Source organism: Camelus dromedarius, chromosome 13, assembly GCF_036321535.1.
Source record: "Camelus dromedarius isolate mCamDro1 chromosome 13, mCamDro1.pat, whole genome shotgun sequence".
NCBI classification, from domain to species: Eukaryota; Metazoa; Chordata; class Mammalia; order Artiodactyla; family Camelidae; genus Camelus; species Camelus dromedarius.
Window position 1 is genome coordinate 60880419 of NC_087448.1, and position 27844 is coordinate 60908262.

Genomic DNA, 27844 nt, shown 5'->3' on the forward strand with positions numbered 1-27844 from the left:
TAAATTGGGAGTTCAAGATTTGAAGATACTAACTACATAAAATAGATAAACAAGTTTATACTGTATAGCACAGGGAACTATATTCAATATCTTGTAGTAACCTATAATGAAAAAGAATATGAAAACAAATGTATGCATATATATGTTTGACTGAAACATCATGCTGTACACCAGAAATTAACACAATATTGTAAACTGACTATACTTCAATTTCAAAGAAAGTAAGAAAGACAGAAAGACAGACACACAGACAGACAGACAGAAAGACCTACATTGTAAAATGATTGTTAGGCCAGGCATCTTGTGTTTCTTAAACAAGAGGTAGATGGAGAAAACAAATGGTCTTTATAGATTTCCTTTTATTCCAGCTGCTTATCAATTTTTTTTTTTTTACTACAATTCCATGGCTTGATAGTTGGTAGAAAATTTCTTTGAGATGTTAACAAAATAAGTCATCAGTCCTAGATTTTGGTGATAGTGTGAGCTGTTTCCTTTTCCTTTGTCTTCATTGGCATTTTAGGGTAAGCTAAGAAAAGCCAAGCTTCTCAAGTAAGTCTTACAAATAATGCTGTGCTCAAACAGAAATTCATTCTTTGGTGTACTTGCCAAAATCAAGACTAAATGTTTTTAAAAGACTTCCCAATGGATTTTGCTATTTTGTGTTTATTTTAGTAACAGAAATGTTCAAAAGGGAACATTTTGTTTTCTGAATAGCCTGTTTTTCTTCAAAAAATTTTTTATATTTGCAATATATTTTAAAGATCCAGAAATATGAATAAAAACAATTTTTAAGAATACAGATCAGATGAAAAATAGAAACCCCAAATAATGCCTTTAAATGTATTCTATGCTAAAAGTTATCATATGTGGAGAAACAACTTGGCCAACCTGGAGGCTATTCATTGGAGGAAAAAGTGATTAGCGGGAAAAAGTGTTCTCTCCCCACCTCCTCTGACACCCTCCCGCCATGTATTCTGTCCACATTTAGAAGACAAATTTGTTAGCCAGCTGAAGAGCAAATTGCTAAAGTGCTCTCAAGAAGCAAGATTATTGAGATAAAGGATAAGGTCCCAGCATTTGCATGTTTAAAATGTCTCTGGTTAATAAAATACACACTTGTTAGTAAAACAAAAACCAGTTAATAAAGAGAGTACAGGATTTGCCATGCCACAGGACTACTGACATATTGACAAGAATTCTTTCTTTTGCACTTTTCAATTAAACTGTAGGCTCTTTGAAAGCAGTGAATGTCTTTAGCATCTCTTACATCATTTTGTATAAAATAAACTCTCAATTGCTATTAATTGAACTGATTCCTCAAAATGCTTAAAATTCTCTTTTGCCCACAAATCTGGGTAGTTCTTTTGGATATTAAACTATCAGTCTAATGTGCTACTATGCTAACATTCTATTTAAAACAATTCCAAACTTCCCATGCTTAAAACTTCCCAATACAGAGATCCGCCAAATTGCCAGTCTCTCTTCTCTCCTTAAAACCCACTTTCTAACTGATGACTTTCCTTCATTCCAGCATCTATCTTGCAAATAACTTTATTATGGTTTATTTTATACAAACTGTTAAGTATAGCAACAAGTTAGTTTTGTCAACTTTAATAACATAATAGTTACTTTACCAGCAAAAGTGAGTTTATTCGGGAATAGCCAGAGGAACTGCAATTGGGATATATGAATGATAGTGGACCACAGGCAAATCCAGAGAACAGGGAAGGGAAACTTGGTTTTATAAGGAAAAGAGGGGAGTTGGGAAGGGCTGTGATAACCAGAGAGCTGGGAGTACAAAGTATGAAGGTTTCTCATTGGTTGGGCTTTTACAGTCTCTGTCTGGGAGGCCAGTCTAAGGAGAAAATTTTTCTTCTTGCAGAATAGTAGAGACACCTTCCTGTCCCAAATACAGATTAGGTCTCCTGTTGAGGATGCATTGAGGCTGCATGGCAGAGTGTGTGAGCTCCTCCTACAGGCCTATCTTGACTCCAGTGTTAACCATGGTTTCTAGTATTTTCCCCATAAATTATCAATTTTCCAGAAATTTCCAGTAAGCAGCAACCAAATGAAGTAAGTACTAACCAAATGTTTTTATGCTCCCCCCCCAATCTATTTCCTTCTATACCTATGTAACCAATACATATTTATTAAACTCTACTACTAAGGGTCACTCTTCTCAGCACTAAAGCAGTAAATAGAACACAGGAATTCTTTACCAGACCCTTGTGCTGATTTCTGTCAGAAAACATGCTCCCGTGCTCACACTTCTCAAGTTGACTCGGTACGGAAAACGTACCAGAGAACTCTGAGGTAGTCAGTTGCTTCTACCCTAAGATGGATGGGAGCCAGGAATGAAACTAAAACACAACAGATGTATCAGAAACAGAATGCAAAACTTGCAGTTACAACCACTAAACTTCCGTTGTGGTGGGGCTGGGTCCGTGGATTTGCCTGAATTCAAAGACAATCTGGACTGGTGGCTGAGAGTCAAAGTTCAGGCAGTGCCTTGTTAGGGCCTGTTCCTCCTCAGACTCTCCTAACCAAAGCCTCTGCTGCTAGGTTAACTTAGGTAAGAAAGACACACCTGTTCTGGGATCCAGCATTTCCCTATCAAGGGTGGAGAGTAACGTGAGAATCGGGGGTGGGTCAGTGTTCAAGAAAGCAACCAAGGCCAACAGCTCTCGACCCCTCCACACTCAGCCACGCGGCCGGCCCGCACTCCCCCCACCCCCCACCCCCTCACCCTGCCACCACCCCCCACTACTCCCCACGCCCCCTACACAGCCACACACCCCCGCCCCCCGCTTCCCCCGCCATCCCTGAGCAAGTCTTGCCCCCTCCAACTGTTTGGGGAAATAGCCCTTGTGAGACGCTTTTCTCCAGGACGCGTTCCCAGGACAGAGAACCCTCCGCGCTTGAGCTGCACCGGGCGGCCCAGCAGGTGCCCCGCCCCCGCCCCGCGCCTGCGCGACGCGCTGTGACGTCACCGGGAGGCGCCGGGCGGCGACTGCGAGTGGTTCTCCCTGACGGCGGCTGAAACAATGCTTTCATTCTCCCGGTGCCTGGGTGTTCCCTGAGGTCTGGTGTTCTAGGCTGGGTGAAGGGACGGGCGTGGGTGGCCTCTGATCTGACTCTATGGAGGAAGGAAGAGGCGACAAGTTCGAAGGCGTGAGCATCGACCTCCTCAAACTGGAGTTACTGGAAGAAATCCACCTGAAGTGAGTTTGGAGGGCGGCGCGCGCCCCCGCGCCCGGTGTAGGGTCACATCCGCGCCACCTCCCCGAGGCCGGAGGGCCTGACCCTCGGTTCAGGGCCGCGGCCACCGAGGCCGATGTGACACCTGCGGTGTGATGAAAACCTGGGCAGAACTGGGGACACCAGAAAACTGTTTCACGGGAAAGACTCATCTCGCTCTTGTTATTTGGTATTATAAATAGGCAGGCTCTGAGATAGGATGTTCTACCTTCAGGATCAAGTCAAATTGAGTGTATTGTGTGCATATATCGCTGAAATTGTGTTTGCTTTTGAGGCTCCACTGAATTCAGGTTTTCTGTTTCAAATTCCAAAGGTTTCGTTTAGTTATGCTTCCCTTTCATCCCTTTAGAAGAACTTAAGAATTAGTGACATTTTGTAAAAATGATGCCCCAACTATATATATACTTCTTAAATACTTAATGTGAGTACTTCTTAATAATTATTTGAAACATTTTAAGTATTTTTTAAAGATAACCCCATCCCCACTCGCAGACCCCAGGAGAGCTAGACTCTGCTATGCGTCCTTAAAGCTCCCTGTGCCTTCCTCTGTTACAGCTCCAACCACAATTTTAATCGGCTGGTTATTTCTTGGTCTGGTATCAGACCTAGCATTCTGAGGACAGGTTCCTTATTCTCTGAAGCCGTAGAGTGTAGGAGCAAGTACTTTAGAGGAATCCTACATAAATTCAAATCCCAGCTCTTATCACTCAGTAACTACGTGATCTTGGGCAAGTTAATGAACCTCTCAAGCCTCAGTTTTCTCAAGCCTAAGACTGATGTAGTCTCACACATCTCACACATCTTATGGTTGTAGCCAGAATTGAGTGAAATGTATGTAAACCACTTAGCATTGGCTTGTATAAACATTCAGTGGAAGTTAACGTATTGCTTTTGTTCTGTTCACTTACTGTGGTATCTTCAGCACTTAGCACAACGCCTTTAACATAATAGGCATTCAAAAATATGTATTGAATAAATGATTCTGTCATCATATTTGGATAACTAATATGTGCTTACTGACGTCCTAAATAGATAATCTCTGGAATGCTATTGTGTGTCTGGGGATGGGGGTGGGGAGGTGTGTTTTCTTTTTTAATTAGTGTTTCTTTTTTCCTCTTTGTTTCAGGTTGTCAGTTGTTACCTGTTGCCCTAGCTATTCCTTTCTATAATAATTTGCAGCTCATTTGCCGGGCTTTGAGAAAACAGATGACCAACTTCTGGGGTTAAAGTTAAGCGTAAAGGGTTTTTAGTGGTTACGTGGGGGGCTTTGAGCTTTAGTGCATAGTAGTGTCCTGGACCCAGGTAATCAGAAGCTGGCATTTGCCTGATTCCTGATTCTCAGTCATGCCTTCAGTAAGTGATATTTCATAATAAGTTGTTTCTGAAGTAGTGGTGGGTTACTATGTAGTATTCTTTTCAGGTTATTTTTAATTGAATTATAATTAACAAAATGTGTTTAATAATAGGGATATAGTGCAACTCTTGGTGCTTGAAATAAGACACAAGAAAGCAGAACTGGAAGCCAAGCTCAATACTGACGATGAAGGTATACAAGTAAATATTTTTATTTATGACTCCTGTCTAGTTATTGTTCATTTTAGCAAGATACCTGTAGTACATTAAATTACATACTTGGAATAATAGTGCCAAGATATCATTGCTTTTGGCAGCATTAATAATAATTTAATACAGAGGCTTTAAAAACTGATATTTCAGAGTGTCAAACCTGTTACTTTATAATTATGCATCTATGTATGAGTTCAAAACGTTCATTCTTCAATTAGCAAAACCTTTGATGCATGAGATCATTACATTATTTCTGTAGTAAATAATAAACTATCACAAGTTTTCTGTTTAACTCAAGTAATACCCTTCATATCGTAACTGCTAGATTTGGGGTATAACCTTAAAATCCTTATCTAGGTTTTGGCTATTTGTTTGTGTTAGAAAAATGGGGAAGGGGCAGGTGGGTGTTACACACCAGCACACATCATGCACACCACACACAGGCACATACCCATGTATCTTTAAAGTTTATAATGTATGCAAGACGTTAATTCATTACACAAACATTGAGATCCTGCTGTATGTCAGTACTTTGAATGGAAGACCTTTATTTTCCCTTTTTTAAAGTGTTTCCCTATTGGGAGGAAGTGTCAAAGTAAAATATGAATAAGAGAAGTGACACTGCTTTGTCCCAAGGCTGAAGTAGCTTCCTGTATCTGCATATCTGTATCTTAGATAAAGCTGGTTCTGTGAGGGCAGACTATGAATACACTCGAGCAGTTGCACTGGCATGGCTGGCTGGAGTTTCCTCATCGATCTAATTACAGACAAAACAGGTCATGCTCACAGATACACACAATGCAATAACTATGCCCACTAGTGAAGTGTAAGCTCATCAAATCCTATTATCAACAACTCTTCTCACAGTAAGGAGCTGGTATGTAGGTATAAAGGGAAAAGGGAAAATGGTAGGCGAGACATTTCTTTCCTCAGTGGGCCAAGCTAAAGCCCAAGGTGAAGGCAGAAACTTTATCCCTTCTTCAGCATCAGCTAAGGCCAGGAACTGTGTCAAGTGAGGTGGTTATTATCATCCCCACTTACGGGGAAATGAAATTCAGGAATTCAAGTAACTTGCTAAGGTCACATAGCCAGGGAGTGGCAGAGCCATTTCACCCTAAATCATCTGTCTACCGCGACCGCCGTTACCATGACGACTGCTGTCGCCCACAGCAGCCCTCAGTACTTCTGGTTCTCTACTGCTGCATAGCCATCCACCCTATCATTTAGGGGCTTAAGGAACACATTATCTCTCACAAGCCTGTGGATTGACTGAGTTCATCTGGGAGGTTCTTAATTAGGGTCTCTCATGTGTTGCAGGCAGATGTAGTCTGGCGCTCAGTCATCTGAAGTTTCAGCTGGGCTGGACATTGCAAGATGACTCACTCACGGCTGGCAGCTCATTCTGGGTGTTGGCTGGGATCCCAGCTGGGACTGCCCATCAGAAACGGCTGCATATGGCTCTTGTAGCTTTTGCTTCTCACCACATGGTACCTGGGTTCCAAGAGGCTGTGTCCCAGGAGCAAGCATTCCAAAAGGCACAGTGACAGAAACTGCCAGGCCAGCTAAGAGCTACTCCCAGAACTGGCAGTGCCATTTGCCCTATATTCAGTTGGTCAAAACAGACACAGATTCAAGGGGATGGAGAGGTAAATTTTACTTGTCAAGGTCGCATTACAGAAGAACATGTGGGATGGGTCATATTATGCAGTCACCTTTGGAAAATACAGTTGGCCCCAGGAGGCATAATGCCTTTTGAGGAGAATTCTTGATTAACTGATAAAGATGGAACATAGAGTGTAAGGAGAATGTGACAGGAGATGAGATTAAGGTTTATAAAGAAGAAGTGAAGTCTTTAATTTGATGCCAATGAATTTGTATTTCTCCTGAAGGCAATGGGATAATACTAAAGGAGTTTTTAAATAAATTTGTTATTGTTTAACATTATAAAAGTAGTACATGGACAGGAGACAACTATGGATACATCTGTTTAGGTAAATCTTTCCTACTTTCCACTCTTGCCTCAAATCTCACCACCTCTCTCCCCTTTCTCTCAGCTAATGAGCTTACCTACCTCTTTCAAAGAGAAACGAGAAGCACTCAGAAGAGGGTTCACACGTTCCTACCGAGAAAGCCACTCACCTGCCTGTGTCTTCGCGCATCCTCTTCCCTCCCTCCGGTCCCCCTGCATGTTCTGTCCTTGCTCTTATCTGAGGTTAATCCCTCCAGTTGTGCAATAGAGGCCATCTACTCTCACCTCAAGGATATCACCTCAGCACCTGTCCTCTCTCTTTCCTGAGCATCTGTTTTCCCTGCTCTGCTGGATCATCCCCAACAGCATACAGTCATGCTCAATTTATTTTATCTAAAAAACAAATGGCAAAACTTTTGGCCCCACATTTCCCCTTCTACTGTTATCCCTTTTCACCTTTCACTGCTTCATGTACAGCAAAACTCTTCAGTAGAATAGCTTTTTAAAAAAATTTTCCACTCTTATCTGTTTAATTCTTGTTTAATCTACTTAGCTTGTAACTGGATTAATTTTTAGGCAGAACAGCAAACACAACCAACTTCACAGGGCTTCACAATTCCCATAGTGGCCCTTTCACGCCCTTTTAGGACTCATAGGAAACTATATACAAAAAAGTGTGGTTTCTGTTTTAATTAAATCTGAATTTCATCATTTTAAAGCTCAGTGACAAGACAAAGAACAGGAAGGAGAATATCCAGGTGACTTAAAAAGTGAGAAGAGTCAGTATTGGTGTAGAGCTTTAAGCGCATTTGTAAAAATCAAAACCTCTTAACTACCCTTTGAAAAAGTATTACCTCATTTTATAGATGAAAAATTGAGACTCAAACGATTCTAAATGTCTTTTTCAAGGCTACAGAGGCAGGGAGGAATAGATCTGGAATTTGAATCCAGGCTTTCTGACATCAAATCTCACACTCTTAGCCACTACTTCTTTCCAGTTAAGTTTCTTAAGTTTGCCTCTCAACTTTCTTCATGGAAGAGAGGACCTTAATTTGCTGAGGCTCTGGGACACTGTTCATCTAGGGATAGAATTGGGCTGGATTTGCTCAGCACAAGCACGACCGTCTCATTCTCTCTTGGACTCACTTCAGTCAGAAGTGTCACCTCTAATCAACTGAAACTGTTCTTGTCAAGGTCACCAGTGACTTTCTATTTGCTAAATCCAGAGTCACCTCTCAGTCCTCATCTTGACTTCCCAGTGGCATTGCCACAATTCATCACCCTCATCTCATCCTTGAAATCCTTTGCTGACCTGATTCCTGGGACACCATGCACTCTTGGTTTTCTTCGTACCTACTGGCTACTCCTCATTCCTCTTCATCTTGATGAGTTCTAAGAACTTGGAGTATTTTCTTTGATGCGCACACCCACTACTCAGGTGATCTCGTCTGGTCATATGGTGTCGAATGCCACCTCTATGCCAGCAGCACACAAATTTACATCTCCATCCCGGGCTTCTCCTTTGAGCTCCTTTTCAGTCTTCATTTTACAGGCTGGTTTCTAGTTCAAAATCCTTTGGCTATGCAGTTACATGTTAGTAGGTCAAATAGTTTTTTTTTTAAAAACTCATCAGTGAATGCTAAAAAACGTTTTGATAAGAATTCAGTTTGTCCTTTTTTAAGGAAAAATATTTCTGTTTATCCTGAATTTGCATAATACTTAATGATACAACATTAGAGGCATTCCCGTTCTTGGAAAAAAGCAAAGATAGCTCCTGCCACCATTAAAACTTAATATTGTTTTGAAGGTTCCAGTCAAGCAATAAAATATGAAACAGAAATAAGAATTATATTTGTTAGATAGGAAGAGAGAAAATTATAATTTTGAACTTTTATTATCTGGTATCCAGAACTTTCCAGAAGATCAATTGAAAACCTAGTATACTAGTGAAAAATTAGAAAATGGTTTGATACAGTAGTAGAAAAAAGTTTTATTAAAAAAAAAAGCAATAACCAGTTAGAAAATAGGGATTTTAAAAAAATGATTGCACCAACAATTCTAACCTAAATCATAGAATATCTGACAATATCCTTGATAAGAAATATCAGGAAGTATTCAGGACCTATATGAAGACAGCAGAAGGCTGAGACTACAAGGGAGTAATAACCATTCAGCTGGAATTCTTACCTTATTCAGCATAAGGGATTTCATACTGGAGAGAAACCCTAAAGTAAAATGAAACTGGGAAATTTGTTATTAAGGTTTTATAAGAGGGACATAGACTTTTCCTATATGGGAGAATTGGATGTTATAAATATGCTCATTCTCATCAAATTAATTTATTGATATATAATTCTCATTAAAACAAGTATTTTTTTCTTACCTTCAATAACTGACTCTAAAGTTAACTGAATGAATAGACAGGGATAACTGGTAAGAAATTGGGGGTGAGAGGACTCCTACAAGATATAATAAAGCTATAATCATTAAAACTGGAAACAAATGAATAGAATAAAGTAGATAGTGTGTTAGTTTGTTAGAGCTTCCATAACAAAGTACAATGGGCAGGCTGGGTTAAACCACGGAAACTTCTTTTCTCACGGTTATGGAGACTGTAAATCCGAGGTCATGGTGTTAGCAAGGTTGATTTCTTCTGAGACCTCTCATCTTGGCTTGTAGATGGCTGTCGTCTTCCTGTGTCTTCACCTGGTCTCGCCTCTGTACCTATCAGTGTCCTAATTTCTTCTTCTTATTAGGAGACTAGTCATATTGGATTAGGGGAACCATATGACCTCATTTGACCTTAATGACCTTTTTAAAGGTCCTGTCTGTACCTATAGTCACAAATGTTCGGGCTGTATGTCTCCCTGCTCCCTGCCCTTCCCTCCTGGCCTTGCTGCTGACTGACAGCAGGGACTGTGTCTATTTTAGTTTTTATCCCTGTTGCCTAGTGCAGTGCCACATAGTAGGCTCTTTCCTTTCCTTGTTAACATTTTCTGATTTTACAAAGTCTTCTCAAATGAACATAATTCCATCACTGTAATCACGATAAATGTAATGAACAACACAAATATGACTGAAATATTAAAGTCCATGTAGGGTCAAGTTTCAGTCCATTCAACTGTGTTCTTTTTTAACACTTTAAAACTTATTATTTGGCATTATTGTTTAGTTGAGCTTTGTTTTTTTATTTTTGTTAATATGCTACCTATGTTTGGGAAAAAAATCCATATTTGAAAGATAGGCCTCTACCTAATTATCTTTTGCTTTATGAACTTCTCCTTTCAAGGTCAATTCATAAAATTGACCATGAGTCAAACTTCTACATTTTTTAAGTTTTGGGTTTGCTTTTGCTTTTTGTTGTACTGATTCTAGCCAAGATCCTTCTCTGATATTGCAAAGCAACTTGATATTTTCCCTTTGAAAGTACAGTACTAGTTTTTTTTGTTTGTTTTTAGAGTTACTACAAAAGCAGTGGTTTCATGGAGTTACTACTCGGGTATTTTTTCCCCCCAAGAGACACAAATGTTTCTGTTAAATTTTTATACTCATAAATAGTCTCTATTATAATAATGGCTTATTATATCTTAGGCCTGGATAGGTTGGCTGTCGTGCTCAAGGTCAGGGATCATCTTTTCTGGCACCATGTTTATTGTGGTCATCTAATCACAGCACACAACTCTTACTTGGACTGGTTTCAGATGGCTTTGAACGTCCCTTAGTATCAAGATTATTCCAAAAACTTGCTGTTTTGAACTGCTAATCTTATTCTCAGTTGAAAGCATAATTTAAACCTTACTGCATTTTAAAGACAGATGAAAAATGATTTTTCAAAAATTTTGCAAAAATTGCAAACCTTAGTGTTTTCGTTACTTCTGGTTTATCACAGAACAAGTGTGGCAGGGAAAGTAAAACTCAGTGTGGTCCTTTTTTAGGAAAAGAAAACAGTTGATAAGTAGAAAGCTGACCAGATTTGTGGGAGCCAATGCTGTTATGTGAAAAGAAAACAAAAATGTTATTAATCTCCAGTTTTTTGGGCCTCCATCCAGTTGTTAAGCATTTGGATTAATGACTTTGGACTTCAGCTGGGGAGGGCATTCCTGCCCCTCTCCTTGTAGACTACATTTGCTTAGAGATGAGGGCAAAGGCAGGTTGAGGCAGAGTTGAGGAGTCTGGCAGTGGTGTGAGCTAATAAGTCTTTCTGTTAGACTCCCCAAAAGACTATTATGTAGCAGAAATTGTCCCATGTATGTAAAGAGCATCTAAAGTTTAGAAACATGCCATCTTTTTTCTCTCTGCAAAATACGATTTTCAAGACTCAAAAAAAAAAAAAAATTAGCTTTGGACCTTGTAGCTGAAAAAGGAGGTTTTAATTCTAGGCTGTATCCTCCCAGAGCAATAAGACAAATGTTTTGGCTTCAGTAGCTAAAGGAATTTATTGGGGAGGGGGGCTGCTTAAGGATAAGAGAAGATGCCTATATAGGTAGCCAAATATAAACAGTGTTACCGTAGCACACTTTCAAGTCAGAACAAACTGGGTTGAAACCCCAGTTCCCCCTTGATTAGCATGTCATCATAATAATGTTATTTGACATCTCTGAACCTTGGTTTCCTCATCTGTAAAATGGGTAACTGAGTTTTTGTCACTGAGGATTAAATTAGTTAACATATGTAAGGCATTGTGTGCTTTTAACATAGCAAACAGAATTGGTAGTTGTTAAACAGGCCAGAATTCTTTTGCAGAGGAAAAAAATGAATAGGACTTTGGATGGGAAGCTAGTACTATTTAGGCTGTAATATATGAACATTCTGAGTTCCAAGGAAAGAAACGTGTTCCTGATATTTTGTCTAATAGAATCCCTCATAAGGATACATGGGGAACTAAAGGACAGTTGTGGCAATGAGGTCTGGCTGGGTGGTAACGTGTGAGGGTAGCATCCATAAAGATCCTAACAGAGAATGCGCACTTAGACACTAGTTCACTCTAGTTTATCTGTATTGCTGGTAAAGTCCAGTCTAGCAACAGAGTAATGTTGGCTTAATGAATAAATGAGAGGAGGTGAAGTGATCTTGTGTCTTCCCCTTTTCACTCAGGTGGTGAATGGAATGAGACACAACTTGAACTAAATGATCAACTAGAAAAGCAAATTGTTTCTCTCAAAGAAAAAATGGAAAAATTCCGAGGAATTCCTTCAGGTACAAGAAGCAACTATATATATGTTTTAGAAGTTGAATTAAAACTGATAAACCATCAGTTGCTCATATTTGCTTTATTGTAGACAGACTGTCTTCTATTCGTGTCTATGAACAGATGCCAGTGGTGAGTAAAAGATGGTTAAACAAAAGGAAGAATTGAAGGAAATTATACTTTTCCCCGACGGATTCTAAACAGTAGTTTAAAGACTGTAGCAAGGTCCAAATGTTTTGTTCATCGGGGCTGTTCCTAGGATTTTAGGAATAAAAGAGGCCTTCAGCTTAATCTCTCCCATGCAAATCTGGGTAGGGATTCTGTCACAGGTACAAACAAAATGGAAGTGAAAGGAGCTCAGAGGTCAGGCTGGGGGAAACCTGAGTGTGTGTCTATTCCTTGCAACCTAAAAGAGCTTATTTAACTCAGAAATACCTCTCTCACACCCATCTAAAACAGTTCCATTCTAATTCCTCTGGAATATACACACACACACATGCAGGTATACACTCACACATACGTCCACATTCATACACACACACACACACACACACACACACACACACACAGAGTATAAAATCTAACAACAGAGAATCCATAAATTACCCTATAACCCCACTGGGCTGCTCCACCTACTTTTTCTTTTGGTTACCCTAGTGACATCTTTCTTTGAAAGTTCATTTTAATCTCTGATAAATAAATTTATGTTTTATACTTTACAAAGCACATTCGTTTGTTTTTCCTTCAATCAGATATTTGTCCTTTAAAATGTAGAGGAGGACCAAAGCATGAGTGTTATGTTGGACACTTGCTGAATTTTTATTTCAAAAATACTCAGAAAAACATGGAAGTCTTGTAAATAAATCAAGGGTACTTTGTATGAAAATGAAAGTAAAATACTCAGCTAAATTGGCAGGTCTTCACATTACACTAGTAATGATAATAACTTGGCCTTAATTAAACATATATAATCTACAAATTATTTTCAGTCTTGCAACAACCCCATGACATAAAATGTAATGTTGTTGCCTTCCATACATGTGATTCTAAGCTTAAAGAGTTTGATTGCTTTAGTCAGTTTCAGACAGTTTGGAAATGAGGAGTCAGATTCTCTTCCCCTAAAAGAAACGATGCCATTTAACTATGTTATAGCAACACCCCTTCCATATGCTGATCAGAAGTAACAGGCTTTGTAACAGCTGTAAGTGGAGCACGGATCTATAGAACTAAATTCACAGAGTCCTGAGCATTTCTGGGAGGGTACTCTTTGAATAACTGCTAAGCTTTAGTGAAAGATATAGAAAAATCTTGTATTTTTGTTAATGAATCAAAGGAGAAATAAACTTTTTTGCACTCCTCTCTGTTATTTGCAACTCAGAAATCCCCATACAGCTGTCTTGAAAAATCAGGAAAATAACATTTTTTAATTGGGAAAAAGAGGTTTTTTTTCTCTGCCGTGGAGTCATATCGCCATCTTGTGGTATTTGGAAATTACTGCAAGGGCTGTTTTACGCTTAGCGTTTCTCAACTGTAGGTCGAATTTCCATACTCCCTATAGAGTATAAAATGTCAAGTACTACCTTCAGAATGTAAAATATTCCAGTTGCCTGCGTCTTGACAACCCACCCCCAGTCCTAGCTCAAGAAACGGGATATGTAGCCTTGCGGAGGGTACGAACAGGTGCGGGTGTAACATGGGAAGATTTCCCTTGACGAGTTGGTGTTATTCTTGACGAAAATGTGTCTAAGAGGTTTCGATCTGGAGGCAGAGAATTCTATTTCTCTTCAGCAAAGGACTAAAGAAATGTTAGAAGAACCAAGAGTGGCGCCACATATTAAGCAGAAAGGAAAGATAACGAAAGTTCAGGCTCTTGTCCTCTCCATTCCCTAGGCAGATGCCCTGTGTGAGTATTTGGGTTTTCTGACACGGTAGAATCCAGGAGGGGTTTGTCTGAAGAGCAGGGATTAGGGATCTAGCCAGGGAGTTGGTGACAGAGGTAGCGAACTGCTGAGCAAGAAGTTCCAAGAATCCTATATCCAGTCGGGAAATCTCCCTTATCCGAGAGTCCAAGAGATACTGTCTTACTCTTTATATAAAAACAGTATTTGTGAGATTCAGATGTGTACTGTTTGTGTAATGCACACGCTTTTGGTTTTCTACTAAGTTGATAATTGAAGGGCTAAATTAGTTGTTTTTATTGGATAGAGTATGAATTCAAACACTGTTTGTAAATTGACTGATTTTTTTATCCTTATTGTGGATTGCTCAGTCTTTAGAAGTAACCTGTACATGCATACTTCAGAAACTGATGTCAGTTAGTTAGAATACTGATTTTGAGTAACTTCTAATTGCAGGTTTGCTTACGGGCAACAAAAGGATGAACACTAGTTTTTGACCTGTGTATGTCTAATTTCTTTAAATGTTATCATTAGGAAAAGAAATATGAAATGTTCAGTAAGTTATTTTCAAACTGGATCACTAAAATGGACTTGATTTTAATATTTTAGAAAAAAGTATTCACTTAAGTGAGAATGAGGTTCTAATCCTTTTCTGATACAGATTAACTTTAAGCCCTCAACTGTTTGCAGATTACTTTTCTCATCTGAAGGTAGTATCGTTATCAACAAGTTCCGCCACATCCCTGTGGTCAACTCTACTGCACACTGGAATGCACATCAGACATTAATTTCAATATGTGAATTAGGGAGTGAGAAGACACACATTCAGACCATAGCAGCCCTATTTCTCTCTGCCTAATTTTCCCACGAGCGCACTCTCCTTTGTTTTCCACTGCACCCAGACAATGAGGACCTGTCAAGGAAACCTCTCACCAGCACACACGCTCTGTCTGTCAGTCAGATGGTTGTAGCACCGGAGATCCTGCTCCTAGAGCCAGCAAAACCGACTGGTGATGGGAAGCATGAGAGAGGGGGGTGGATACAGAGATATTCTTTGGGGAGATGTTTGGTCTCACCCCAGATGTTCTCTGCAGGACTCTTGGTCAACTTGTAGAAAATTAATTCATAGAAAGCCAATTTGCCAAAATCCAAATCCTTTAATATGTTCTTATATCTTAAGGCATTTTAAGGAAGGTTCAATTTGTTAAAAACTAAGTCTGTAGAATCAATATGAAGTATTATGTCACAGGCATCAACAGATTTGTATTCTTCCCAAAGATCAGAATAGTTAATTTGGAGACAGGTGTAGCCTCAAATCAGAGAAAAGTTAGGCAGATTTTACACATAAATCTAATAACAGTATTATCCACAAGGGGGCGCTTGGCATTTAAGCGCAGAACGCTGTGCTCATTGTTAAAACTGCCTTCATTGAGAAGGACTGCCTATCTAGGTGTGTTTAATTGTAGTCTCAGGTTTTTCGCTTGTAAGCATTCAATAGAATGATTTTTTTTAAACTTGTAGTTTTTATGTGTTCTTTAGTACAGCAATTACCGTTGTTTAAAAAAATAGGTGGCTAATAGTACTTCCTTTCTACTTGGGATAGAGAAAAGGGACTTTAAAATATCTAAGTATATTTGATGTCCGATATGTAAATGATATCCTGAAATTTCTTATTCGTACCCTGTTGTTTCAGCCTCCTTTTAGAAAGTGACTTTTTACAAGCAAAAAAAGACATGAACATAGGTGAGGTTATAATACTGCTTGGAATGTGAAGAACTGATTAGTTTCGAAAGCAAAACAAATCAGCTCTTCCATGATAGTAGAAGAATTAATATTATTTTTGTGTGTGATCTTTGGGGGGTCAGTTTCTGGTGGAGTCTTCAGTTTAGCTGTAGCTTTAGCATGTCTTTCCAGGCTGCAATTTTCTAGTATGTGCCCACTGGTTATATAATCAGGTAAAACTAGCTCCTTGGGAAGACCAAGAACTTTCAGTTGTGGGTCTCCCAATGAGTTGGAAGTGACAGGATGAGAGACTATGTGCATATGATAAAATCATTTTTAAAATACTAGTTCATTGTGAAGTCAGTAAAAAAAAGAATCAAAATCTAGAATGAACCTTAAAAAGTTGTCATAGTATGATTTTATAATTTTTAAAGGATTTCTGAATGTGTATGATAATTTTATAAATGGAATCACAAATATCTTGCTTTTAACGGTCCAAAGTAATTAATGACTTAATGTAATTTTCACAAAATCCAAAATGTGTTCTCATTTTTCCCCCAGGCAATTTAAAAAATTAATACATTAATTAATTCTTTGCTTTTTTAGAGCAGTGTTAGGTTCACAACAAAATTGGGAGGAAGATACAGAGACTCCCCACATACTCATATCCCCTACCACATGCATAGCCTCTCCCCTTATCAACATCCCTCGTCAGAATAAACCTATAATAATCACCCAAGTCCATAGTTTACCCTAGGGCTTATTCTTGGTGTTGTACATTCTATGGGTTTGGACAAGAGTATAAACAAATTTTCGGAAACCCTCGGTTGGAGGAATAGTCATTGATTTAGAGTTGAGGAAGCAACAGCCAAGTGCCTGCTGAGAAGACTGTCAGTGAAAACAAAGCAGTCACTCTTCAGACCGGCTTAGTGCCTTAGGACTTGGCAGCCCCAGGCACTGGAGAAGGTGGAGGTGAGGAAGGAGCTGGAAGCTGGCAGATCAGTTGAACATACACGTGGAGCTGTTGGCTACTGGGCCCTTCTGCCACCCCATGTGGTCAGAATATTCTCTTTTGGTCAGCCGTCTATTTTCTGGAAAAATTTCGCTGCAGTAACTCTGGACATCGGGCCTTCAGGCACAGAGGAGGGTTGAGAGTGAGATACAGGTCTAAACATGATGGAATTAAGTGAAAATATGCAACCTGAATAATGGCGCTCTCAGCTTGCTCCCTTTGCCCTACTCCCAGAAAACCAGCAGCTGGGATTAAACTTCACAGAGTAGGAGATTGGAGGGTTCTTTGGTTGAAAACCTGAAATGCCCTTAGGAAAAGCAGTTATTGTGGCCACCCAGGGAATGCACCTCTCAGACCTCCCAGGACAGGGAGGTTAACTGATGGAGGACCTTGCTATTGGGCTTCGAAATCCATCACTGCTTTTGCTTCAAGACCACACCTCCCACAGGCTGTTCCCTGCCAGGATCTGGTGCAGTGGGGATGCTAAAGCAGACCTGTTCCTGGGAAACATGGGACTCCATTGTCGGTGACTTTGGCTTAAGGAGTCCCTGATGGCTTTGCCAAACTTCCCTTAGGCTGCAGGCCAGCCTGGGATGCTTCCACTTCCACCTAACCTTCTCTCCCTCTGCCCTTCGCTTGGGCTCAGACTTGCATTACAGTTGAACTACCTTCCCAGCCTTCTCCTGCTCCTTCCCTAGTTCCTTTCATGCAGGCTTTTCTAACAGAATCTTTTCACATTTAAGCCCATCTTGATACCTGCTTCTCAGAAGACCAAGTCTATGAGAGGTACTGAGAGGGATATGAGAAAACAGGAGGTCAGATGGGGTTTGGGATTGGCTCACTTACTGTGTGGCAGGCCGAAGATGCTGTCCCGATTGGCAGATGTGGCACCAGTAGATCCTGGCTCAGGTGCGGTTCAGTTGCTAAAAATTTTCACTGACGGTAACCTTGGAAAATGTTCTTATGGAGAGGACTACTGTGAAAGAAGCCATGATGCAGGCATTTAGAAAGTATGGGGTTATTGCTAAGTTGTATTGTCGTCCTGCGTAAGGATGATGAGATGCTGAGAAGAGTTAACAAGCACTTAAAACCTAAGAGTGGAAACCAGAGAGCCTTGGTGGTAGCCTCTAAGGAGGCTGTCTCTACCAGTGGTGGAAAGACAGCCACAATAGGACAGCAAGGCTGAAGACCCGATTGTGAGGGTTGCCAAGGCACTTGAATGCCCAGTCCAAGCAAGACTGTTATGTAGAGGACAGGGCCCTGATGGCAGTAACCAGGGATCCCAAAACTGTAACAGGACATCTGGATGAATGCCCATGAGGACATTGACTCTGCCGCTCTACCTGGACCCTGGCTATTCAAATCACACTGGGCCCAGTGTGCCCACAGACTCCCTTACCCCCGCAGTGATAATTTTCCCCATTCCTGAGTACATAATTGAAATAGATGTACTTGGCCGTTGAAGTCAACTCCCACGTTGGCCAAAATCTCTGAAGTAAAAGCTATCATGATGCGGAAAATTGAATGGAAACGTTGGAAACTATGCCTTCCCCACCCAGGGCTAAAATTATAACCAAAACCAATAGGCAAATCCATTATTAAAACTGAAGACTTAACACTCCCTATCAGTCATTGATAGATGAAAAAGGCAGAAAAGTCAATGAAGATACAGCTGATCTGAACAGCACTATCAATCAACTCAATCTATTGACATTTATAGAGTATTCCATCCAACAACTACAGAACACAGATCCTTCTTAAGATTATGTGTAACGTTCATCAACATACACTGAATTCTAGGCACCCTGTTAGGCTCCGAGCATCAGGAGGACAGGGTCTGGGCTTGTAATTCTCACCGTGGTATCCCTGGCACAATGCCTGGCACATAGGAGGTGCTTGATGAATATTTTTTGGATAAATGAATTGTAAAATCAAGAGACAAGACAAGGAATCCATCATGGCAATAGCAGCAAGAAAGCAAGCATATTAAAAATATTTAAGCCTCAAAGGTTAAAACTGCAAATCCTTACCAACAAATAACAGAAATCATCCTTCTGTCATAGAAACTGCCCCTGAATATTCCTAAACCCCTGCTTTCATGTCACTTCTTTAATAACTTCCTATATCTCCCAGTGTTTAACCTCCTGAAACTAGTGTTCTAAGCCTTCTAGGGCCTTCACTGGTTCTCTTACCTTGCTTCTTATTCATTGCTCAAATATTTTGCTCCAGCTCTTGAATTTACCTACATTTATTGGTATGAGCTTCTAGAATTTTGGACCATATCTCACTCAGGTCATCTTTAATATAAAGCTAATTTGTATTTCAATTGTTTATTTATAAATTAATTTCTTTTAGAATTTGAAGTGCATTTTCCTATTGACAAAATATTAAGAAGGATTAGATTCTCTTTTACATCTATAAAAATGTATTTAACAAATGACGTAAGTGAAGGAAGGCTAAGTTGGACTCCTTGGAGTAAGGGTCTGTGCAGCAAAACTTTGAAATACAGTCATCGCTCCCTGATTGTCCCTTTAAAAAGGGACAATGATATGTCCCTCTTATGCTAGAGCAGCGGTTTGTTTCAGAAGGGTTAACTTTTCTCTGGAGAACTCAGTTTATCCTTTGCTATTTATAGGGCTTTCATTGATTTTCTTCTGCAGCAAGTTTGTATTTGGGGAAGGGGGACTGAAAACCATTTAGGCACCAGTGCATTATTTTTTAAAGATGAACATTGCCTGCCTGAGAAGCATCACTGGTCATGTTTTAACAGGGGTGTTAATCCAATGTGCATAGTGGAGAATTGTGACTTCCAGAGGGTTTGTTTTATCACAGCTGTTATTTTTAGAGACTAGAACTTGCCGGGTTTCAGCTGACCTAATTATTCCTATTAATACCATTTTTACACCTTTAATAATTATTAACAAGTATCTAAGAGGGAATAAGTAAAGTTTTTAGAGAATGAGCTGTGTTTCAGGAGGTGGGTATGAGCGCTAAAATGTCTTGCAGTTTTGCTTTGTGGAGATTTAAATCAGCTGCTTCCATTTTTATTTGAATGTTCTTTTAATAGGTTTCGGTGACCTAGATCATGACCAGCAAGAGTTGTGTGGAATTCAACTTGGAGATTTTTAAGTTTAATGTGTAAGAATATGGGAAATAATTGGAGTTACTTAAAAAGATCAGTTATTAGTTTAGGAATTAACATATCAATCCACGCTGGTATAATGCATTATTGCTCTGGCACTGGGCTCACCCTCTTCTCTACTTGGCTTCAGCTATTGTGATGAGGGGTGTCTGCATTGAGGTCTTAGTTTCCACAACTGTCCAACTCTGCAGTGTCTTGCATTTCCCCTGGGCATCAATCTTACTGCCAGTTCTAACTGCTTTTGTTACCCTGGTAGCAATCGTATGAAGACACATACAATAATTATTTTGTGTTTGTCTTTTTTGAAGTCAGATTATCTGGGTTCTAATTCCAGCTCTACCTTTATTAGCTCTGTGCCTGTGGGCAAGTTGTTTAACCTCTATCAGATACAACTTTTCTCAACGGTAAAATGGAAATAAACATATTAGCCATCTCCATGGCTGTGATGAGGATTAAATGAAATAGCCTGTGGAATCACTTAGTACAGTACATGGCATGTTGGTAGGGCTCAATAAACATTGTAATTATTTATTACTATTACTTAAAAGGTATATGTTGTAGAACTTTGAAATCACAGACTGTTATGGTGTAGAAAAAATTTGCCATTGAAGAAATTGATGGTCATATTTATTGTTGTTTAGAATGTGAGCACACATAAAGATTTACTGCTTATACTTTCAGGAATCCTTAAATACATTACTTAAACAGCTAGAGAAAGAAAAAAGGAGTCTTGAAAATCAAGTGAAAGATTGTGCACTGAGACTCGAGGATGAGTCAAAGGTTTGTTTTTATTCTATATTGAGAGATTCCTTTGGAACTGCTGTGATGTTTAGTATGTTATCTTCAAACTTGCTATATAGTTATCACAAAATATTTATAAAACTGTTTTGTACACTATTTAAAAAAAAGCATAGAGACATAAACTTAGCAGTAGTCTTGCAAATCTCTGATGTTGGATTCTTTACCTCTGTATCCTTCATGTAGGCTTACCACAAGATCAATAGTGAGCGCCGGACATACATAGCTGAAACGTCTCATGTAGCTGTTGTTTTTTCCTTCTGAGTTCTAAGAGTTTCCTCTTACTATAAATTATGTTTTCCACGTTTCTAAGTCTTTGATTGGTTTGGTTTGGTAGAGAAATGGGTGTTGGAATTATGGGGAGAACAGGTACCAAGTTACTGTATATGGAGGGTGAAAAGGAAAATATATAACTTTTATAAAAAGGTAAAAAAGGAGATAAAAGTGGCCCCAATTAAGAGAACATTTTGCATATTTGCTCCTTAGTTGTCTTTTTAGCTTGATTTGTAGTTGCTAGAATTCAAACAAATAAGCTATTATCCCCCTGCTATCGTGAAAGTCAAGGGATTTTACCTTGTAGTTATGCATGGTGAGGTCTGAGGTAGACCTGGCTTTGCTACTAGAAAGTGTGTTCTTACAAACGGCAGGACAGGAATGTGATTGTGAATTATGAATGACGTTGCACATATTCTCCAGTTTTCCACTTGCCTTTCCATATTATTTATGATGTTGTTGGTATTATAGTTTTTTTTTTCGTAATGTTGTCAGAGCTGTCTTTTACTTATGGCTTATGTCATACTTAAAAGACTGTCTTCATCTCAATGTTTTATAACATCACATCTTTGTTAAGTACTTAAATGGCTTAATAGTTGACATTTAAATATTTAATCCTTATTAATTTTATTTTGGTGTATATTTTAAGGTTAGGATATGAATTCAGTCTTCAATGTGCATTATCCAAATGAAAGTGTCTGTTGGTGTCACAATATCATGTACACATACACACCGTATGCGGAGAGAGCTGATGGCTACTCTAAAGCTTTATTAAGTTACATAGTCTTATATAGCAAAGAAGAATGATAAGGGAAATGGTTAACAGGCAGCATCTGGCTCAAGGTCAGAAGACCCTTTATGTTTCGGTAAATCATGTTCGTGTTGGCACCAGCGAGCCTTACAGCTTATCAGGGTGGAACGTATGAGAAACAGCTGCTTAACAACATTCTTCTTGGACTCAGGTGGCTGTGCCTGGCTTAGGTTGCCCCCCTCTGGGGATCTTACCCATCATTGGCTAACCAGCCTTCTCACCTCTGAGTCTGCAGCTTTTAACAACTTGTTTACCATTCCAGCCCAAGGCTCGTTCCTTTGTTCCCACAGTTGGGGGGCTATAGTGTCCAAAGAGCAGTTGGATTTGTGACTCTCAGAAAAAAAAAAGATCAAGATTGAGGATACGGGTTTATAGCTTATTAGCACACAGACAGGAAATGGCACCATGTGAATGAATGGAACACATCAGGGAGAAGACACAGGGTGAAAAGAAGAGATAGTTTAAGATACAGCTCTGAAGAGTTTCACCAGTGACGGTCAAGGGAAGGAGAGCCAAAAAGAGTGTTGGAGCACTCAGGGCATAGCTAGGTGAGGCAAGGAGGTAGCGGACCTTGGGGACTGGGTTAGACATAAAGGTAATCGGCTTATCACTGATCTGGAGTCTCCAGAGGATCAATGAAAGGATTGAGAGGAAGGGAATTAGCATTGGGGATTTGAGCCGAGAAGAGGGTGCATAGAACAGCTTGAGAATAAAAGTCAGGGCAATAGTGGGTAAAAGAAGGCTTGGAATTCTAGTGCCAACTAAGGGAATTAGGACATTGAGACAGAAGAGCATCACTCCTTGTAGTCTCTTACCCACAAAATGGACAGTCAGTTCAAACTTTATGGCCCTGAATGCTTGGTTGGAAGCACCGCTTCCTCCTGCAGCGCTGGCACCCACATTCTCTTAATCCAACAGTGTGTTCTCCACGGTAGAACGTGCTACTCCTCATGCATGCCCGTTCTGCTTCCTTCAAGGTGGAGCAAAATGCTGCCTCCTTTATGAGGCCCTGATACGATGAAAGACCACAGACTTTGGAGTCATTGCAAATCTGGATTTGAATCCCAGATTTGAACCTACTGTGGTGTGATCTTTCTGGGCCTTAATTTCTTTTCTCCTGTCTAGGAGGGAAATAGCAGCAGTGTCTTGCAGGGGATTTGTGAGGGTTTAAAGGTAAAATGTATGTAAAGTGCTGAGTAAAACGCCAAGCATATAATTGGTTCTAAATTCCAGTAAATGGTGAATATTGCTTTCCTGTTTTTCTTTCTTGGTCTTCCTCGCCCCTCTCTCTGTGACAGGGACATCAGAATCGCTACTCGCCTTAGCCATCACCCTTTACCTTTGTTTACTTGAAAAAATCGCTTGGGTGGAATAGTTCCTACTCTGATTATACAGGATCACTGGACATATAATCAAAGCCTATTTTACGAGCTTCCAGGAAGATGTTAATCCTGTTTCCCACTATAAATGTTAATAAGGATTTTCAGTCTAGAGTGAATTGTTAATCTTTACGGTCAAAGATGGTTGTGACCGTGTGAATACTATGCTGACTGGAAAGGGCAATGAATGATTTGCAGTCCTTTCCATGCTGAATACATAAATAATTGATTCTTTAGTGATAACTAGAGCTATTTGCTGTGCCTCCTGTTTATATTTTTGCTGGCTTCACTGTTTTGACTGAAACTGAGTTTCCACAGCTCAGAATTCTTCTAATTTTTACGGTGAAAGGACAATAGACTTTGGTTTTTAAGAATATACAGGTGAACCTTAGAGGTATTGTAGGCTTGGTTCCAGACCACCTTGATAAAATGATTATCACAATAAAGCTAGTCACAGGAATTTTTTGGTTTCCAGTGCATTTTGAACTTATGTTTACACTATATTGTAGTCGATTGAGTGTGCAATAACTTTGTATAAAAAACAATGTGCATACCTTAATTTTAAAATACTTTATTGCTAAAAAATTTGCTAACCATCATCTGAGCCATAATCTTTTTGCTGGTGGAGGGTTGATGGCTGCTGGCCAATCACGGTCGTGGTTGCTGAAGGTAGGGGTGGCTGTGGCAATTTCTTAAAATAAGACAACAGTGACATTTGCCACTTGATTGACTCTTCCTTTCACAAGTGATTTCTCTGTGGAATGCAATGTTATTTGATAGCATTTTAACCATAGCAGAACTTCTCTCAAAATTGGAGTCAATCCTCTCAACTCTGCTGCTGCCTTATCAACTAAGTTTATGTAATAGTCTAAATCCTTGTTGTCATTTCAACAATCTTCACAGCATCTTCACCAGGAGTAGATTCCATCTCAAGAAACCACTTTCTTTGCTTATGCATGAGAAGCAATTCTTCATCTGTGAGTCTTATAATGAGATTATAGCAATTCAGTCATATTTTTAGGCTCTACTTCTAATTCTGGTTCTCTCAATACTTCCATCACATCTGCAGTTACTTCCTCCACTGAAGTCTGGAACCCTGAAGTCATCCGTGACAATTAGAATCAGCTTCTTCCTAACTCCTGTTAATGTAGATATCTTGACCTCTTCCCATGAATCACAAGTGTTCTTACTGGCATCTAGAATAGTGAATCCTTTCCAGAAGGTTTTCCATTTACTTGGCCCAGACCCATCAGAGGAATCACTATCTATGGCAGCTATAGCCTTATGAAATGCATTTCTTAAGTAATAAGCCTTGAAAGTTGGAGTGTCTCCTCGATCCATGGACTGCAGAATAGGTGTTGTGTTAACAGGCGTCAAAACAGTATTAATCTCCTTGTCCATCTTCATCAGAGCTCTGGGGGGACCAGGTGCATTGTCAATGAGCAGTGATATTGTGAAAGGGATCTTTTCTCAGATTATATAATAATAATGGAAAAGTTAGAAACATTGCAAGAATTACCTAAATATGACACAGACACGAAGTGAGGAAATGCTGTTGGAAAAATGGGGCAGACTGACTTTCCTGATGCTGGGTTGCTACAAACCTTGAATTTGTAAAAAATTTTTACAAATTTATTTGAGACTTGCAATAAAGCAAAGTGCAGTAAAGCGAGGTCTGCCTGTACAGACCCCATACTTAAAAGTCAGGCAGAAAGACTGACTGGAACTTGCTGAGACACATGACAAATGTAACTTCTATTCCCACAAACGTAGAATTCTAGCAACAGATCTGAAAGTTGTTGAATATAATGCTTTGGTTTACAGATAAGGAATCTGAGGCCGTTCTGTTTGATTGTAAGGCAGTTCTAATTTTTCAGGCTTGTTAAAGATCAATTCCTTATTTTTGTCCCTTGAAACTTCTGCTCCTCCTTCCTATTTCTTGAAACTTCCTTAAAACCCACTGGTTTTAGTTCAGTCTTCCAAAGAAGAAGTCTCCACTCCTCCTATAGGACAGCTTTTCAAAGATTTGAAAACAGCTCTTGGTCTTCTCTTAATTTTTCCCCCTAAGCTAAAATATTAAGTACATTAGCCAGTCCTCATGACATAGGTTCCAGACTATCCAGCTATCTCTGTTGCCTTTTTTGACAACTCGATTTTGATATTGTTCACTTGAAAATTAGAGCTCCCCAGGTCTCAGTGTAGCTATTAAAGTCTTGCCCCCACCATACTCATTTTTCTTCTCTGCTGTCTGAATAATCATTCTGAAATACAGATAAGGTGTTGTTCCTGGTGTAAAACCCTCAATGACTCAGCATTGTCCAGAGGATCTCAGCAAAGCCACTCAGTGTGTTCTACGAGGTCCTGTCCAACACATGGTTCCTGCCTCTCCAGCCATGCTCCTACTCCCACCTGGTCCTGCAACCAGACCAAGGACGGATGCGATTCCTCCATCTGTCATCTGCTTTATACCTTTAGGCCTGTGCTGCTCCCTCTGCCTGGAATGTCCTTTCCCTAGTTCTCAACTGGCTACTATTCCAGATGGATCCCCCTGTGGCCTGAATTAGTTGCATCTGTTCTTTGCTTACAGGGCACCTCTGCACACCTCTACCCAGGGAGCAAGTCCTGCAACCTGTTTATTTTGCTCTTTCCCCAACAGTTTGTAAAAACCATGACTTGTCTTCATACCCTAGTGCCTGATCTAGTGATGGCACATAGAACATGCTCAGTAGCATTTGCTGAGTGAGTAAGTGAGTGAATTCCATCTCCTGGTCCAGCGTGCCCAAAGTTGTCACTCTTAGAAAATGATCTAACATCTTACTTCACAAAGGAAAGAGTTCATCAGGTGTGAAATCCAGCCATCTTTCCTTTTACCTTCAAATGTATTCACATCTTTATCCACCTTCCCTGTTCCTTTTCCTGTCTTAAAGAAAAAGGGTCCCATATTTCTTCCCAAGTCTATCTGCTGCCTCTCGGACTTCTAATTTATTTCCTCATATTTTCAATCTCTCCTCCACTGGCTGTGGCATGTCCTTTGTCTGCAACGTACTCATCTCTTCCACCAAAACACAACAAAAACAAACTTTCATTTTGCCCTATCCTTATAAAACTACTACCTTAGCTTTCTTTTTCTCAGCCAAACTTCTTGGAAGAGTGGATATACTCACTGCCTTTGCCGTTCACTCCTCACCCTCTATCAGCTGTGTTCTGCTCCCACCACGGGGCTGTGACACAGTTTCTCTCTCAGTAGCCAAGTACAATAACTCCTTTTCAAGCCTCCTGGTAGCAGACGTGTCTGAGGCACTTCATACTGCTCACTATGCTCACTTTTTAGAACTGTTCCCACCCCACCCCTTGACTTCCATGTATATTTTCCTGGATTTTCCTATTGCTTAAATGATGGCCCTATCTTTAGTGCTTCTCCTATCCCTTAGAAGTTGCTTTTCCAAGTTTATATCACTAATCCTCTTAACTTTTCTGGGTGCTATTAACAAGCCATCTCATTTAGTCATGGCTTCAATTGCCATCCCTAAAGTCATCAGCCTCAATTGTCCCTGAGTTGCAGATTATATTTACACCACCCACAAGAAGTGTCCACTTTGGTATGCTGGAGGAATTTAAAAATAGACAGAAATGAAAATGTGATCTTATTTTTCCATTTTAATATACTTACAGCTTCTATTGTATTATCTACTTAATGGCAGAGTGCATATATTATTTATATTTATTGTCTGTAGAAACTTAATGATCTGTACCACATGGATGATACGATTTTCACAATTTCCTCTATATTTACCTTAAAAATTGCACGGACTATTGGGTTGGGATAGAGAAGTTTCCAGAATATTTAGAAGCCTGATAGTACTGGAGAAGGCCAGAATCTCCCATTTTTCTTCGGCTTCTCTTATGCATGCTACAAAAAGACCTGGTTAGGCAAGAGTTAATTGGGAATTGATTGTTCTTATCTCTGAAATCAATCATGAAATAAGAAGATAAACGCTCAGCTTTTTGTATTTCAGGGCTCTGGCTCATACCAAGTTTCTAAAAGGCAACAGACGGATCAGCTGCCTAAAATGAAGGCGAATCTAGTGAAAACGTAAGCCTAACTGTGTCTTTCCTTTCTAGTTAATTATATTCGTCTGTGAATGGTACTGACAAAACAGGTGTCCATTATATTTTGGAAGTTGAACTTCTAGATTTCATAGCAACAATATAAAATAGCAGATAGTAAGAGAACTTAAAGAAGCTTGTACTCTCCATTCACTATTTATATACATATCTGTGTTAACTTTTACTGCACAGTCACCTTAAATACTTCTTTTTAATTTTTATATTTATCTTATAGTTCAAATTTCTCTTAAAAAGATATCACCTGCCTTATTAAAATTTGTTTAAATAGTGAAGAGAGAAATATTTTGAAAATAAAAATAAAACTCCTTCATTCTAATTATATATTAACATACATACACATAAATATTACTAGACTGTAGGTCTCTGAGGGCAGCTTGGTTTTCTCTTGAATACCGTTGTAAGTTGGATATCTCAGAGAGGAGACTCTAAAATGTGCAGAGTTTCCCTAATGTTCAGAGTAAGTCAGAACATTAGAAAAATGCCTAATTTAACTGTGAAATTTTATTTTAAGTATCTATCATAGAGGGATGGTGCCTGACTGAGCCATTACATTCCTACTACATGGAAACATGGCCACAAATGAAGAAGAGGGCTATCCTGCTATTGAAAGATATATTCTAGCAAATTATGTTTATATATATATTAATTTGAAAAAAAAAAGGCTCTTTAAGATAAATAGGAGAAATAGTTTCTTTTGGAT

General features: G+C 39.4%; 1 protein-coding gene across 5 annotated transcripts in view; it reads left to right on the plus strand.

The window, feature by feature from the left end:
* The first annotated feature begins 3003 nt into the window (after nt 1-3003).
* The window catches only part of CCDC169 (coiled-coil domain containing 169), a 32664-nt gene continuing 7823 nt past the window's right edge, over nt 3004-27844 (plus strand). For 2 of the 5 annotated variants that reach the window (XM_031465889.2, XM_010993971.3), the window contains exons 1-7: nt 3004-3221; nt 4725-4804; nt 11888-11989; nt 12073-12113; nt 20437-20535; nt 20740-20793; nt 27033-27109. In XM_031465889.2, coding sequence (XP_031321749.2) covers nt 3139-3221; nt 4725-4804; nt 11888-11989; nt 12073-12113; nt 20437-20535; nt 20740-20793; nt 27033-27109 — 536 coding nt within the window. In that variant the 5' untranslated portion in view covers nt 3004-3138. Of the gene's footprint in view, nt 3222-4384; nt 4612-4724; nt 4805-6141; nt 6471-11887; nt 11990-12072; nt 12114-20436; nt 20536-20739; nt 20794-27032; nt 27110-27844 lie in introns of all 5 variants that reach the window. The other 3 variants (XM_031465893.2, XM_031465892.2, XM_031465890.2) reach the window with 3 other exon arrangements.